At 38.8% G+C, this 17,704-nt stretch overlaps 1 protein-coding gene across 3 annotated transcripts in view; it reads left to right on the top strand.

Annotated features, from left to right (window-relative positions):
- MARCHF6 (membrane associated ring-CH-type finger 6) overlaps positions 1 to 17,704 on the top strand; it is a 109,677-nt gene that overhangs the window by 76,112 nt on the left and 15,861 nt on the right. For all 3 annotated transcript variants that reach the window (XM_063451934.1, XM_063451935.1, XM_063451936.1), the window contains exons 11-17: positions 1,219 to 1,277; positions 4,179 to 4,259; positions 5,000 to 5,068; positions 7,604 to 7,678; positions 9,950 to 10,084; positions 12,588 to 12,707; positions 14,140 to 14,240. In XM_063451934.1, the coding sequence (XP_063308004.1) occupies positions 1,219 to 1,277; positions 4,179 to 4,259; positions 5,000 to 5,068; positions 7,604 to 7,678; positions 9,950 to 10,084; positions 12,588 to 12,707; positions 14,140 to 14,240 (640 nt within the window). The remainder of the gene's footprint in view (positions 1 to 1,218; positions 1,278 to 4,178; positions 4,260 to 4,999; positions 5,069 to 7,603; positions 7,679 to 9,949; positions 10,085 to 12,587; positions 12,708 to 14,139; positions 14,241 to 17,704) is intronic.

The raw sequence follows: 17,704 nt of genomic DNA on the forward strand, positions 1-17,704 counted from the left end.
TTACATTACAGCCTAGTGATAACTCTACTTGCCACTCCTCAAATGGCTGCTAGATGTGCTTCCTGGGGCAGTTCTGCACACTGTGCAGTACTGCCATTTAGTGTATCCACCCTCTGAATGCAGACACTGAACTTTCCTCCTAGAGATGCATTAATTCAATGTGAGGAGATGCTGATTGGCCAGGGCTGTGTTTGCCTTGTGCTGGCTCTGCCTCTAATCAGCCAATCCTATGGGAAAGCATTGTGATTGGCTCACAGAATCACTTCTGAAGATGTCAGCAAGCAGGCAGGTGAGACTGAGGCAGCAGCTGCAGACTTGAATACAATTTAAGATTTTAGTATATTTAGGGAGGCATGGGGTGGGCTATATGATGGTTTTAACACTATGGGGTCAGGAATACATGTTTGTGTTCCTGACCATATAGTGTTCCTTTAACCCCTTAAGGACACATGACATGTGTGACATGTCATGATTCCCTTTTATTCCAGAAGTTTGGTCCTTAAGGGGTTAAGGGAATCTAAACATCACCTTATTATTTCAAAGGGAAATCTAAAATCTTCACAGCATCCAACACATCAATTGTTTTTAGAGAAACTGTAGTCTCATATTCCATCACCCTGAAAACCACCTCCCATAGAAATAGATATTCTTACAACAAGTTTTAGTTTCTACTTCCTGGGCATGCTCCTTTTCAGCTTCAGTGAGTCGCCTTGTAAGGCATCAGTGCCTCTCAAGAAGCTTTACTTGGGCATAAAGTTCTTTAGGTTGTAGTGTAGTAATTTGTATCTTGTTACTTTTCGCTTGTTCTTACTGCCGTTATCGATATGAAAAAGTTTAATTTTACTCACCATAAATTGAATTTTCCATGGGATTAGTGGCAGTATTGGTTCTCTCCCTTCTATAAATTCTGTTCTGTGCCATACAAGAATGTCTCCACTCTGTGGAAAGTTTGGTAATTCAACTGTTATGTAGTGTAGGAAGTAGGTCAATGGGAGATACTTTCTATTGCCTATTTTAAATCAATTTTTAGGCCCTTCCTGTACTTCCCAGGGAAACAGCTGCAAAATCCTCTTGTTCTTGCTGCTGCTAATCCTATGGGAATTTAAATTACGGTGAGTAAAATTCAGTTTGGGTTTTGCTTGTTTTTAATGTTTTTGCACCATCCTTTCCATCTTTTACATACCGGTTCTTATCTAAATATTTTTCTTTCTAACACAGCATTTTGCCCTTACCACATTGGCCACTTTTCTGTTGTTGGTCTGGGATTTGAAGACTATGTGAGTATAAAAACTGTACATCAAAAGCAACTTAATTGATTCAATATGATTTGCAAAACGAGACTGATGTTGGGCAATGTCTTTTTTTCATTTATTTATTTTGAATGGGTTAATTACATATTAAGTAATGTTCCTACATTATTGTGAAATTATCCCTTAATCACTGTGAAATTTGCAGTCTCGAGTGCATTCGTTTTAAAAATACTATGGTGGCCCACGAAAAATAAATTCCTGATTCCATCCCTTCCACCTCTGTGAATCCCACAATGTTGGTGAATAATCTCCACAGCAGTGCAAGATTAGTGAGGCAGCTAATCGTGATGCTACTGCTCTAATCAATACTGGAGCACCAGCATCACTGCTGATGTCACTAATCTGTGACAAAGGAACCACACTTAATGCACTTAAAACACAGGGTGCTTAACTGAATTATGGGCCACTACTTGGCCTAAAATAATATACACACGTTACAGCTTTCTTATAAACATAAACAAGAGACTGGATTGGGGAGATCTTTGAAAGTACCGTTAGAAAAAATTTAATATGCACTCCTAAAATACTGTTCTATAATCATTTAGAAATACAATTAACTTATGCTATGAGGCATTGATGTACAAAAAGAGATGAAGCAAATACAAATTTGTGCTTGCATCCTGTTCAAAAAACACACACAAATGCAGGAAAACACATATTATTAAAAGATGGGGCAGAGCTAATAGGTTCACGTGAAAGGAGACAAATACCCCATATAAAATAACCTAGGTTGTAGATTGAGACATGCAAATTAAACAATCAGAATTTGGTTCAGAAGCCCATCGGTATGAAGGTCTGTAGTCTCCTTCTCGTGCGGACTGGCTGCTACATACACTACTACATCAGCAGGCTTCCTTGGCATGAGAATGAGTTGACCGATGAGGGAGATCTTTGATTTCCCCACCGTCTGTGACATTTGGAGGCTGTGGTCTTATGGAAAATCCAGCCCTGTATTCAATATTTTGCATTCATAATAAGCTTATAAACTTACAATAACATTTTGTAAAATCAGTTGAAAATAATAGTAATAGTAGTAATAAAGAGCAGATTTTGTCCTAAAAAAAACCACAGCAACCCAAAACATAATGTGTGTGTTTAATTATGTATTTAGAAATGTGACTAAAAGATAACAAAAATGCTCATATTATAGTACAGGGGTAGGCAACCTTCCAGCAGCACTGTGCCGAACTAGGATTGCGATGTACTCTAGCATGCTGGTCCTTTTTTTATTTTATTTAAATTGAGGTGTGTATGTTGCCATATTCTGCTTGTGTTATTTATACTGCAGTTGCTTTGTATCGTTGTATTTGTGTGTATATGAGCTACTAGATTGTATATGTTCATGAATAGTTTGTGATATTGTGTATGATACATATAAATATGGTCTGTGTAAGGGGGCTGCTTGTGGAATGGTGTATGGATGGATATGTCACATTGTGTGTTGGGTAGTGTGTGTATGTGTGGGGCAGTTTAGGGTATTGCATGTGGGATTGTGTGTATGTTTGTGTGTGGGCTGTTCATATTATTTGTTTGAGTGGAGGGTTATTCTGCCGCTCTGTGTATATCTAGCAGTGTGGGTGGCTTCCTGGGTTCCAGTGGACCAGGCTGGCCAGGAACAGGTCAAGGACAGGAGTTTAAACAGCAGCTGCAGGCTGTTTTAATACAGTGTAGATTCCCATTCCCAAGTGCTGGGAGGAAGTGATCTGAGATCACTACCTCTATGTGCTGGGATGCATAAATTGAGGATTGTCCTTCACCACCTTTTACTATTCGCAGAGCATGATAACTTTAAACATGGGTAGTTGTCATGGTATTACAGAACACAACAGTAGGTAACTCTATAATATCAAGGGCTGTACTGTGCTTCTTGGGGGTAGCGTCAGGAAGACCACCTGTCAAGTGGTAGCGTCGGGAAGACCACCTTTTCGGTGTGAGGGCAGGGGTTTGTGTTTGTGTTCAGGATTTACCTTTGGAAGCGCTCCCTGGTATTTTGAGGTTTGAGTACCCTTGTAACCTGTGATGGGTTTAGGACATCCCCCGGCGTGTAAGTTGGCAGACCTAGGGTCTTCAGAAATGTCTCGGCATCTCCTGCTGATGTAAGCAACAGGCTCATCCTCCTTTATCCACTAGCAGGGATCCCTCCAGTCCCCAGCGGTATTTTAAAGAACAGTCCCTTGGTCTTCTGGCTACAGTTAGCAATCTCAGTCTTTTAGTCAGGACGCAAACGGTAGGTCTGCATAGATAGCCACTTCATGACCCTCATACTGGACTGTTCCCTGATATTCTCACATAATTTTAGTTTTTCCTTTTTATCACAGTTCCACTTCAGCAGAATTTTTGTTGTTGTTTATGATTCAATTTTCTGTGCACAGTTTACATTCACTAATGTTTATCTTCTGAACTAATTTTATAGTAACTGACCTCTTTTTGAGTGCATTGTATAGATAATGTTTTTAGGTAATTATGCAAAAATAAGCAAAAGGTAGAAAAAGCTTGCCTTTAAAGTTCCTAACGCTACAGTATATTCACAAGCACTTTGTTCCATGTTGCTTTATTGCAATTGGAGCATCTTATCTCGTGAAGGACTTTCGGACACTTTCAAGGTCAGTAACTTTTTTTTTTTAAAATGGCATTATCGGTATACAGCATTAAAAATAGGATCAGTTTGTATTTAGATAGTACTTTCAATTCAGCAGTTAAGAAAGATTATTTTCTAATTGTTACTGAGAAGGTTTTGCCAGTTTACAATCAATATACCATAATTTACTGTGAACATTCTCTTCTGTTTTGGAGTATTTCTATTGTAATGTGTAGTGTAGTCTTTGATCTATGTTTTTTCTAAGTATGCAAATTTGTATTCTCTTCCAGGTACGAGCCTCTCACTTTGAAGGTCTTATCACAACAATCGTGGGCTACGTTTTGTTAGCAGTCACATTAATTTTATGCCATGTATCCTTGTTGAAGAACATACTTTACTTTGTAGATATCAGTGGTATAAGTCAGTACCTTCATGTTCATTTATTAGCAAGATGTTTTTTTTTTTGTGTTTTTTTTTTTTTTTTGTTATTTAAGCAATGGTATGTTTACAAAGTGTTTTGAATAACAACAAGCAATAGTTTACGAGTTCTGTATTATAGCAATGTCTCTAAAGCTGTTATCAGATTAATTAAGGCAGATGAGACCAAGTTCAGAAAAAGATTTTGGATTGTGGATTCTCGGTCAAATTTGGTAGACTGCTTTTATGAAACGGACAATCAGAGAATTAGAAGCAAGATTTTTGAAGTAGAGATTTGCACTTTGAGAGTAGACATTAATCACTCAGTGATTCAGAATTGCAGAAATATATGACGATAACAGTTACTGAAGCTTGAAGAGGTTCTTCTTTAGATGATCTGCACCATTGATATTTAATCCAAATTTTTAGGTAAATAGAACTGGTAGACTTCTTTTTAGCACATAAAAGACTTGACGCTTTGAATAAACTGTAGGGATACTTCTTTTTTTCAATTAATCAGATTCTATTAGCATGTTTGTGCTAGTAAACAAAGGTTTGCATAGCAGCTTGAGCAGTTTTTCATAATATATCAGTCTCTATATCGTGCGTAAATCTTTTTTTTTTTTTTTTTTGCATAGCATTACTGAATTTGTCATGTAAACATGAATATTCTTTCCTTAACAAGATATTCCAGGGATTAGCAGCAGTAGTAAGATTTCAACGTTCACGGCGTCTTTTGGGTATTTGCTACATTGTTGTAAAGGTAATTTTTTATTTATTTATGTATTATTTACTAGTTTGTTTCAGTTGTTTTGTTGCATAGATTAAATGCCATCTCCTTGTTTAATGTGAAATTGTTTTCAAATGGTTTGAAAGAATCCAGGACTCTTCCATTGCCCAGAGATCGAACCATCCTCTGGCACATGAAAAAAACAAACACTTCTGTCTGAGTGTGATCAGGGCATGTAATGCCAATTAAGTTCTTGCCATCCAGGTTGAATAGAAGTGGTAAATACCGCATCATTGTGGCTTATGAGTGGGCAGTCCCTGGGAGCTGAAAAATGCCCTGATTTATGTGAAATCAATTTTAAATGGTTTGCCATTTCTATATGTGTATAGCTGAACTCTAGAAAAACTAGATTCCAACTTAAGGTTGCTGTATTTGCGCTTTGTATTAAAGGGACACTATATAGTAACCAGAAACAACTTTAGCTTAATGAAGTAGTTTTGGTGTATAGATCATGCCTCTGAATTTTCACTGCTAAACTCACTGCCATTTAGGAGTTAAATCAAATTTGTTTCTGTTTATGCAACCTTAGCTACACCTTTCCTGGCTGTGACTGACTCAACCTGCATGAAAACAAAAAGGTTTTGTTTTTAATTAGATGCAACTAACTTTAATTGGTTTATCTCCTGCTCTCGATATTAAACTTTAATCACACACTGAAGGCTCCTGCATGGTCTGTCAAGCTATTAACAGAGCAGGAGATAAGTAATTCTAAATTAAACAGATTGTGCAACAAAAAAACATTAGATGGCTCCTTACAGGAAGTGTTTAGGAAGGCTGCGAGTCAAATGCAAGGAGGTGTAATTAGGCCTGTATAGACAAAGTGATCTAACTCCTAAATGGCAGAGAATTGAGCAGAGATACTACAGATGCCTGATCTATATACAAAACTGCTTCAATAAGCTATAGTTGTTTTGGTGACTGTAGAGTCCCTTTAAGCTTAAAGGGACACTATAGTCACCAGAACTACAGCTTAATGTATTTGTTCTGGTGAGTATAACAAATTATAATTATATGCAGGCATTTCCATGCAAGCACTGTCTTTTCAAAGAAAAGGCAGTGTTTACATTTCTCCATCCCCCCAATTCCCCTAGGAACAACTCCAAGTGGCCACTCCTCAGATGGCCACTGGAGGTGCTTCCTGGGGCAGTGCTGCACTGTAGGCTGGAAATAAGGTGAGTTTTAATTCCTTTTAAGGGGACTGAGGGGGGGGGGGGGGGGGGCAAGCCACCTGTATAGCATTCCCCCATATATTAGTCGACACTACCATACAGTAAACTCTTCCCTGTGCCTGAGAGATAATTAATTTAGGAAACTTAAAACTCAATCGTCTCTCAGGTACAGAAACATATGGAAGCCCCTCGAGTGTCATATCCCTGAATAGCCCTGATCTGAGTGCCTAACATATCCAAAAAGCACTCAGATCAGTTTGGTGGTTTGGTATTGCTCCAAGGTAAAGTTTTGACTGGCCGGCCACAAGGTAGAAGCCCAAAATAGTTCCAGAGAAATAGTGGTAACGACCAGTCTCAGTTTGAGGATTCCTATACGAAAACCACCCACAATTTCAAGTGTTGAATGCTCCCCCCAGTCGGTAGTTCATATCTCCCGAACGCCGTTCGTATAGGTGGTAGGGAACTTGAATGGGCAGCAGTTCCATCTTCACCAGTGTACACGGGAGTGCCTAGCCAAAATCCGCTTCAGGCACACAACGATCAGGTACCGCTCTCTGCGTTCAGGAAGCAAAATGGACGATATACATTCTATTGATCACGTGTGTTCGGTTGCACGAAATGGCCACCCAGTAGAGCATTCATTAGTTGTTTCCCTTGTGGTTTCGCACTTGTTAACGGATTGTGCTAACATTCTGAGTTGTTGGGGTGGTCCTCGTTTGGTTACTGAAACAGTGAGTTCGAAGGGAATTGTATCATTCGAAAAGGGAATAGTATGAGGGATGGGGTAAACCTTCACACCACCAAAATGGTGGGTTTAACACTATAGGGTCAGCAATACATGTTTGTGTTCCTGACCCTATAGTGTTCCTTTAACCCCTTAAGGACCAAACTTCTGGAATAAAAGGGAATAATGACATGTCACACATGTCATGTGTCCTTAAGGGGTTAATGGTCCAAAATTCAAGATTTGAAATAACCCCTGAGTGTTCCTCACAACATGTTTGATTGTACATAGGGTGATACCTCTCATTTTGCTACAAAGAATTAACAATCATATTAATCTTAAAGGACCACCATTCAAGCACCTTACGCACTATAGCATATAGCAAATGTTTTCACTTCTTACTTGAGGCCCACTGAGTGCCACTTGGAACCCAGATAAGAAGTCAAACCATTCTAGAATTGGTCATATTTTGTATTTGTATGAAAAATTTTATCGAACAAGGATAGAAGGGAAAAGCCTTTACAGATATTTAAAATGTTTATATTATGTCTGTGATATCTTGATTGTAAGTTAAATTTTTTTTTTTCTTCGTTTTTACATTTTGTTTCTTTCAAGGTTTCGTTATTGGTGGTTGTTGAAATTGGTGTATTCCCTCTCATCTGTGGCTGGTGGCTAGATATTTGTTCTTTAGTAAGTCAGTTTACCTTTTGTACATTTATATGCCTCTATCCTTCTACTTCTGTCTATCCTAGTACTGACTATAGTTCAGTTACATTCAATATGAAGAGGTTTGTGCACCAATATTGTCTGTAGAATACTCCCACCAGCGTACTCCAAACCAGGAGGACCAGGTTTCCCAACAGATTCAATAAGAACAAGTACATGAGTCTTGGCACACCAGATGGTTTCTTTAAGCTGGCAGTCTTTTATTTGGAGTACAGAAAAACATCAATGTTTTGGCATCTCTCTGGGTCTTTGTCAAGTCTAAATTAACCAGTGTATAAAATATAAATATCATCCCCAGTAACAAGTACAAATACAATTAAGTGATTATAATTAAATGATCACTATAGTCAACATAAAAAAGCAAGAAAGACAGGTCCCCTAGCCTCCTTTCTTGCTTTTATATGAACTTGCCCCTTAAAAAAAAAAAAAAAATTCGAGCCCTTTTTATTATTAAAACTTACCTTCGTTCCAGCGCAGAGTTCCTCGCCAGGCCATGCCCTCTTTTTCATCAAAATGACGAAATCGCAGGACCCAATAGGACGCTTCTCTTTGAGAAGCGTCACCGCACTGTGGTGCGCATGTGCGGCTTCGCGCTGCACCAATTTAGGTTCTTCATAGAGCGGCATTGAATGCTGCTCTACGAAAGGCCCTAGCGCTGTGCTGCCATGTGCGCGTTCGCGAGGCTCACTGTCAATGCCCGCCGCCTCCTACGGCAACCTTCCAGCCCAAGGTTAGCGTATACAAACACTATATATAGTGATCTCTCTCTCTCTCTCTCTCTCTCTCTCTCTCTCTCTCTCTCTCTCTCTCTCTCTCTCTCTCTATATATATATATATATATATATATATATATATATTAGTGTTTGTATACAAACACATATACTGTAAATTAATATTGTTAAACATACACACACACTCATCTATCTATCTATTTCCATCTCTCTCTCTCTATTTCCATCTCTCTCTCTCTCTATTTCCATCTCTCTCTCTCTATTTCCATCTCTCTCTCTCTCTATTTCCATCTCTCTCTCTCTCTATTTCCATCTCTCTCTCTCTCTCTATTTCCATCTCTCTCTCTCTCTCTCTATTTCCATCTCTCTCTCTCTCTCTCTATTTCCATCTCTCTCTCTCTCTCTATTTCCATCTCTCTCTCTCTCTCTCTCTATTTCCATCTCTCTCTCTCTCTCTCTATTTCCATCTCTCTCTCTCTCTCTCTATTTCCATCTCTCTCTCTCTCTCTCTATTTCCATCTCTCTCTCTCTCTATTTCCATCTCTCTACCCATTTCTATCTTTTTCTATCTTTGTATCAATCTATCTATATCTATTTCTATCTATATCACACTCACTCAGTCACCCACCCACCCACCCGCACTCTTTCACGTCCAGTCACCCACCCACACTCTCATTCACGCCCAGTCACGCACCCGCACTTTGTCACGCACCCACGCTCAGTCAGTCACCAAACCCACAGTCACAAAATAGGTTTTACTGTTACTGTTTGGATCCCCCCCTCCTGCTCGGTCTCTGGTCTTCAGCCTGTCAGCTTGAGCCGACGCTGTGTGCAGGAGATCTTATCTCCCACACTGTCGGCTCTTCATGGCTGACAGGCTGCGGGGTTACTACATGACATAGGAGGCGCGTTCACAGTGCCTCCTATCTCCTGTATGCTGATAGCACTTTTGATGTCTTTAGCCAAATGTGAAGATGAATGCAAATTATGCTTTCATCAACTCGGAAGTCCCTCTGGTGGCAGTCTGAGTGACTGCAACTGGAGGTGTTACTAGCTTCAAATGTACACACTGTATTTTCTCAGAAAATACAGTGTTTACATGAGAGAGGCTGCAGGGAGCTATAGTTCTCACCTGAACAATCTCATTAAGCTGTAGTTGTTCAGGTGACTATAGTGTCCCTTTAACATAAGCTAACTCACATATTACATAAATATTTGAAATCACAGTACCAGCATTTTCCAAAGTATAGAACTGAATGATTGTAATTAGCAAGAGGTATCTTACTAATTGCGGATTGTGTCTATTCGCCATGATGACGGAAACAGACCACTCCACTTACTGGCGCAACAACGTTGAGGAGTGGCTCCACGTCCGGCCGAGACTGAACCCCCTTACCGTAAACTACCTAAAGCACTTCACTTTGTGTCTGGGGTGTTCCTAGTTAGGATAAAGCTACAGCAATACAAACGTTGCTTTTATTAACTTTGATTTGTTCAATTTCAGGAAATGTTTGATGCAACGTTGAAGGATAGAGAGTTAAGTTTTCAGTCTGCTCCTGGCACTACTATGTTTCTACACTGGCTTGTTGGAATGGTTTATGTATTTTATTTTGCATCTTTCATTCTGCTGTTAAGAGAGGTAAGTTATTATGGAAGGGATGGGGGAGGTGGTATTACATGATGTGTGCGAAATACGTGTTTACGAGTGTGTTTTATTTTTCTCTTGGTATTTGAAAAAATAATAATTTTTAGGAAGTGATCACTGTCCAGCTACTTGACTTGATTTTAATATTTTTAAACTTATAATGGGAAGCCCAGTTAAATGGTTACACCAAGCAGCATGTCCACTTCAGTGATTTGAAGTGGTTGTGGTGATTGGAGCCAGTATGTGCAGCATTTCGCTATAAAATGCTTATTACTAAGAGTTTAAAACCCATAGCTGCTGGTGATGGAATTCCACTTCTGGAAAAGTCATTGAGGCGTCTTTAGCCAGCCCGGTACAAGAGCTTCAGGCTGGCTAATGTTGATTCGGCTGAGGGCTGTCACTCTCCGCCAGTGATTGGTGAAGGGATCAGCATCCAGCTTCTGCATGTAGGCAGCAGCCGGATGCGCATCACCGGTAAAAGAGTATTTTCGGTGCCCAGCAGAGACCTAGGTAAGAGGGCACACCATTGAAAACGGTTTACCTCATTACCGGGAAATGGGGCCAGGGGATTCCTAGCATCATAACCACTATAGCACGGGCTGTAATGGCTATGATGCTTGGAGTAACCTTTTAATAGTTATCAACACTTGGCAACACAGTAGATAATGTTTGATTTATTTATGTATAATACTGGGTGACTTATAGTTATCTAGAGGTGTGTGTGCGCTTCAAATGAATGTCTACAAATTATTCATTTGTGTGTGCGTTTGCTTGCGTGCGCATGCTTTGGGCATCTTATATAGGATAACTCTGATTACCAGACCGTGGGAATGGGATACGATATCCATAAGAGATATGGGATTCATAGCTTCCTAAACACATTGATTTATTCATTCCTGAGAACAGAGTTTCAACAGTTGCTTGTATTAAACATGAGTTCCTAAGACACTTGCTTCATTGATTAAGGGTTACCCTATCTCATTTCTTTGGGCAAAGTGTAATAATGCTGCGCACCTTAAATACAATTCTTTAATTTTTTTTATCAATATATAGTGGCTATATTAAGCCATATTATCAATATTTGATAAAGCGATATCCTGTTACTTTGGGGCTCAGTGCAATATTGCTAGGCACTTTAGACACAACTTTTTTTGTGTTTGTAACAAACTGCTCTTTTTTGAACATCCAGGTGCAAGACACTCTAAAAAGGAATGTTTCAGTAGTTACTGGTACATCTTTGCAGATACATATATTTGTGTCAAATAATATCACCAGCATATTGACAAAAAGGGAACAAAGTGCAATATTGTTAAAGGTATCCTATAGTGCCAGGAAAACAAACCCGTTTTCGAACGGTTTCAAACCCCTTCAGCCACTTACCTTAACCCAGCGCCAGGCTCCCTGGGCGCTGGTGACCTCTCCTCCCCCTGCCGACACCTGCTCCCTGTGGAGCCGAATTCAAACCCGCCCATAGGAAATGGGAAATGCTTTCCTTTGGGGATCTTATTTGATGCTGGACTCCGTGAGGATGTCCAGCGTCAAATAAGTGCGGTTTACTCACTGAGAATCGCGGAAGCTGCCTCTAGTAGCTGTCAGGGAGACGCCACTAGTGGCTGGATTAACCCTGCAATATAAACATAGCAGTTTCTGTAAAACTGCTATATTTTTAGCTGCAGGGTTAAAACTAGGGGGACCTGGCACTCAGACCACTTCATTGAGCTGAAGTGGTCTGGGTGCCTATAGTGGTCCTTTAAGCTCTTTAGATACTTCTCAAGTGACTATAACTGTCTCACTTCTGAGTTTACAGCTATATAGTGTCTTGGATAAGTAATGTCATTAGCATTTGACAGCAAGGTACCCTGTCTAATTACTGGTAGAGTGCATTTTTTTCAGGCACTTTAGATACATTTTTTTCTTGTATCTACTACAGATATTTTATACCTGGATTTTAGTGACTGCTTTTTTGTAATGGCTATTTGTAGCACTAGAGCAGTGATGTCTAACTTTGACACCATAAATTGTTTCTGGACTACATTTCCCATGATGCTCAGCTAGCTTTTAGACTCTAAAAGCCAGCTGAGCATCATGAGAAATGTAGTCCAGAAACAATTTATGGTGTCAAGGTTAGTCATCACTGCACTAGAGCCAAACAGCTTATCAATAAGCTTGAGCCACTGCATACAAAAACTGTGCTCCATTTGCACTGTTTGTTGTAGATACACATTTATTATTTTCCACTTTATTTTTTCTTAGTTGTTTTGTTGCTTATATAATAGTGTGTGTTAATTTTTAGCTTTTATTTTGAAAGCAATTCCTACATTTTTAGTTTTTGTTTCTCTGCCAGTCAGAGTGAACACTTATAGTACCTGTTTGTTATTATTCAATGATGGTTACCCTCTTCCTTCCAGCATTAGCTTAATGGTCATCTGAGAGGTCGCTTATCTTGTGAATCTTTTTTTTTTATTTATCGTTATTAACCTATTTTTGTTTATTGTAGGTGCTGAGACCAGGTGTTCTTTGGTTTCTGAGGAATTTAAATGATCCAGATTTTAATCCAGTCCAGGAAATGATTCACCTGCCAATCTATCGTCATCTCAGGAGATTTATTTTATCAGTGGTAAAGATTACAGCCAATATTTGTTTTTCTGAGCGAACATTTTGTTTTCAAAATAAAAAAAATAATAGAATTATAAATGTAATATAAGGGTTGAAAATTAAAAAAACAAAACTGTCAAACTGCAAGTGGAAGAAGACCATTGCTGCTGCAGATGGTTTTTGTTTTTTTGTGCTTGATCATTTTGGATTTTACTCTTTCACAAACAAATAACTGAATAACAGATCCAGGTCATTCACAATCCTAACTAGGTTGTTTTAATGATTTACAGCAAACTGCTTTCAAACTTTTTTGTTTTTTTCTTTCTTCTCTTATATACCTATTCTATCTGTTTTCACACCATTTGTTGCATTTGAAGGAACACTACAAGCAACACTACAGCATGCTGTAGTGGTTATGGTGTCAGGAGTGCCATGTTTCCCTCCCAGTATAAGGAGTCTGTTTAGTAACCGTTTGTCTTCTGGGGTCTTCCACTTGCCTCTCCACACTTCCTCTCAACTGGAAGCTATCTTCAATGAATTAAGCACTTTGGCTCATTCTTAGCTTATTGGCTGAAAGTAATCATATGATACATTCAGGAGGAGGGTGCCAGGGGACAACTGGCACCATAACTGGTTTAGTGGTTATGGTGCTTGGAATGTTTCTTTTATCTCACCTACAGACATAAATCCCTTTATGCAGGGATCTCACCAGTGCAGTTGTATGATAATCTTGTATACCAAAACATAATAACATGTGCCATAGGTGTGTACAGCAAATGTCACAAAAAAAAAATCTGGCACTCAAAAGGATAATACAAGAATTATATATCCAAATGTGTTTTCTTTGTAGGAATACCTATAATTACATATTTGCATGGGTCACTCCAGACCCCATGCTAAAGTGCTGAATTTGTGACAAGTGTGTACGCTTTATAAAATGAGAAAAATAAAGTGCAGCTTTTAATAATACCGTGCACTTTTAAATTAGCATTGTTACTCCCCATGATTGTCAATGAGTCAACAGGTCATGCTACTTCCTGGTTGTTCAGGTCAGTGGAGATGAACTCAAGAGACAGGCAATTGCCCTGAGCCCCTGAACCCCAATGAAAAATAAAAATACACGAACATACATAATAATTGGCAGCACTCGAAGGACTTCCAAAAAGTCTTGACTCATACATGTCCAACAAAATCGACAGGTTCATTATCAAGACAATGCAAAAACAATGAACGTGCGTATATATAAAATGAAATATTAAGTGATTGCACTCACCCATTGTATCTCCAACTACGATTCCTGCCTATCTACGGATAAAAAAAAAAAAAAAAACAAACGTGGTGACCACACTCAATAAAAGTTGTGTGTGTGTGTGTGTGTGTGTGTGTGTGTGTGTGTATATGTATGTATATATAGATAAAAATATGTGTGCTGATTTTTTTTCTTTTCTTTACAGATTGTCTTTGGGTCAATTGTGCTGCTTATGCTTTGGCTTCCAATTCGTATAATAAAGAACATGTTGCCTACCTTTTTACCATATAATGTTATGCTGTATAGGTGAGTATTGTTAGTCTAATAATACCAATATTCAATAAAATCTCTCTACATACTTTCCACTTTTTTGTTTGTTTGCTATGACCTGTAGCTAATGGTATATGTCTGTAGATTTGCCAAAGACAAATTACTGAAAATTTTGCTTAAAACTAAGAAAAGACTGATATCATTTTTTAAAAGCCGATACCAGTTCTTTTGCTAACACATTTATTTTATTCCTTCCTCCTTGCCTTTTACCAGATGCCAGGGAGGGATACATTACACTCCCTGGTGGATTTGTGCAGACTGCCAGGAGCTTATACATTGAACAGGGGGCGACTGGGACCCAGCCCAGGTTATCTTCTGTTTCCGACAGGTCTTCTTTCCAACTCTTGTGAGCCCCGACCACAGCTTTGGAGTGGTCACCACTTCATTGTGCAAGCTCCTGGGAGCTCACTGGTATGGGAGAAATCGGTATCGATTTTTGCCACACTTCGACCTCCTACATCCAAATGTGTGTCTGTCTGTTTCTATCACATTTTATAAAGTAACAATATGCAGAATTTTTTATAAACTGTATATTAAAAAGCATTAAAAGTCTTCTAAAGCTTTGGGGGAGAGAATCACACAGTCTGTTTTCAAAAATCATTTTCATAACTCCCACTAATCTTGCTCAAGAATAGGTGTATGTAAAGGGGATGCACAGTGTCAGTCAGTCATTTTTTTATGCTTGGTGCAGTATTGCACATAGAAAAGTATATTGTATGTACTTGTGTATGTATATATGTACAGTCATGGGAAAAAGAGAGTACACCCTCTTTGAATTTTAGTTTTACATACCAGGACATAATGGCAATCACCTGTTGATTAGCAGGTCTTAAAATTAGGTAAATACCATCTCAGATCCATAGTTACACAGCTGAAAAGAGACTTGCGTCCATCAAGTACAGCCTTTCTGACATATGTTTTTGCTGTTGATCCAAAAGAATGCAAAAAAACTAGTCTGAAGCACTTCCAATTTTGCAACAAACTAGGAAAAATTCCTTCTTGACCCCAAAAGAGCAGTCAGATGACTCCTTGGATCAAGCAGCTATTACCCCACTAATTAGAAATTATATCCCTGTATGTTATATTTTTGCAAGTATTGATCCAATTGCAGTTTAAACTTCTGTAATGACTCTGACAAAACCACCTCTTCAGGCAGAGAATTCCATATCCTTATTGCTCTTACTGTAAAAAAAAACAACTTTTCTTTGCCTTAGATGAAATCTCCTTTCTTCCAGCCTAAATGTGTCACCTCGTGTCCTATGTATAGCCCTGTTTATGAATAGATCTCCAGATAAAGGTTTGTACTGGCCCCAAGTATATTTGTATAATGTTATCATATCCCCTCTCAGGCGCCGTTTTTCCAAACTATACAGATTTAATCTCATTTTTTTTAACCTTTCTTCCTAACTAAAATGCTCCATTCCTTTTATCAATTTTGTAGCTCGTCTCTGCACTTTTTCTAGTGCCATGATATCTTTCTTTAGAACAGGTGCCCAAAATTGCACAGCATATTCAAGGTGTGTTCTTACCAGCGATTTATAAAGAGGCAAAATGATAAACAATACATTACATATTACACGCTGTCATGATTTATTTAACAAAAATAACACCAAAATGGAGAAGCCATGTGTGAAAAAACTAAGTACACCTTATAGAACCTCCTTTAGCAGCAATAACATGAAGTGCTTAATTTCTGTATGACTTTATCAGTCTCTCGGATGATTGTGGAGGAATTTTGGCTGACTCTCCTTTACAACGTTGCTTCAGTTCATTAAGGTTTGCTGGCATTTGTTTATGCACAGCTCTCTCAAGGTCAGTATTTCAATCGAATTGAGGTCTGGACTTTGACTGGGCTATTGCAGCATTGATTTTTTCTTTTTTTCTTTCAGCCATTCTGTTGTAGATTTGCTGGTGTGCTTGGGATCATGGTTCTGTTGCAAGACCCAATTTAGGCCAAGCTTGAGCTGTCACAGATGGCCTCACATTTGACTCTAGAATACTTTGATATACAGAGAAGTTTATGGTCGACTCAATGACTACAAGGTTTCCAGGTCTTGTGGCTGACAAACAAGCCCAAATCATCACCCCTCCACCACTGTGCTTGACAGTGATTATGAGGTGTTTGTGCTGATATGCTGGGTCTGGTTTTTGCCAAATGTGGCACTTTGCCTTATGACCAGACATCTCCACTTTGGTCTTGTCTGTACAAAATACATTGTTCCAGAAGTCTTGTGGTTTGTTTAGATACAACTTTGCAAACCTAAGCTGTGCTGCCATGTTAATTTTTAGAGAGAAGAAGTTCTCTCCTGGCAACCCTTCCAAACAACCCATACTTGTTCAGACTATTTCTAATTATACTGTCATTAACATTTAACATGCTAACTCAGGCCTGTAGACTCTGAGATGTAACTCTTGGGTTTTTTGCAATTTCTCTGAGCATTGCACGACATGACCTTGGTGAGTTGGCTGGGACATCCATTCAAGGAATGATTGACAATGTTTTCCACTTTTGAATAATCTTTCTCACTGTAGAATGATGCACTTTAAATTGTTTGGAAATGGACTTATAACCCTTACAAGATTGAGGGGTAACAACAATTGGTTCTCTAAGATCAATACTAATGTATTTACTCGTTGGCATTGTGTTAACATACGCCTGAATTCTCCAGACCAGCAAAATGCTAAAGCTTTGGTTTAGAGAGGTGGTCACACTTGCTGATGATCAATTAATCAAGGTTTGCTACTTGGTTTTTAATTCCCAGGAAAGCAGTAAGGGTGTACTTATTTTTACACATATGGGTTCTCCAGTTTGGCTTTATTTTTTTGTTAAATCATGAAACAGTGTAGTAGGTAATTTGTTAGGTATTGTGTGTACTTTCTTTTTCCCGTGGCTGTATATAAACTTGTTCCTATATCCTCGCGTGTTATCCCTTCGTGGAGTAAGTTTTTTTACAAATCTGTATTCCTAGCACTATACTTCCCTCTGACATCCTATCCCTTCCCCTCCCAAATTGCAAGCAGTGATTTTTTTTTTTTATGGTGATTAAACTGACGCTCTGCATGAAGACATCCAGTGTCAGGTGAACAAAAATCACCTAACAAGCAGAAAGTGTCTCTAGTGGCCATCTGACAGCCACCCTTAACCAGTCTTAACCCTCCAATGTAATTATTGCAGTTTCTCAGAAACTGCAATAATTAAAGGGACACTATAGTTACCAGAACGACTACAGTTTATTGTATATGCATTACCTTCAGGCCTTTTGCAGTAAACACGGTCTTTTCAGAGAAAATGCAGTGTTTACATTACAGCCTAGGGATACCTTCACTGGCCACTTCTCAGATGGCTACATACTAGAGGTGCTTCCTAATCCATTCAGTGTCTCCGCCCTCTGCATGGAGACACTGAACTTTCCTTATAGAGATGCATTAAATCAATTCAT

Source organism: Pelobates fuscus, chromosome 4 (assembly GCF_036172605.1).
Source record: "Pelobates fuscus isolate aPelFus1 chromosome 4, aPelFus1.pri, whole genome shotgun sequence".
NCBI lineage: Eukaryota > Metazoa > Chordata > Amphibia > Anura > Pelobatidae > Pelobates > Pelobates fuscus.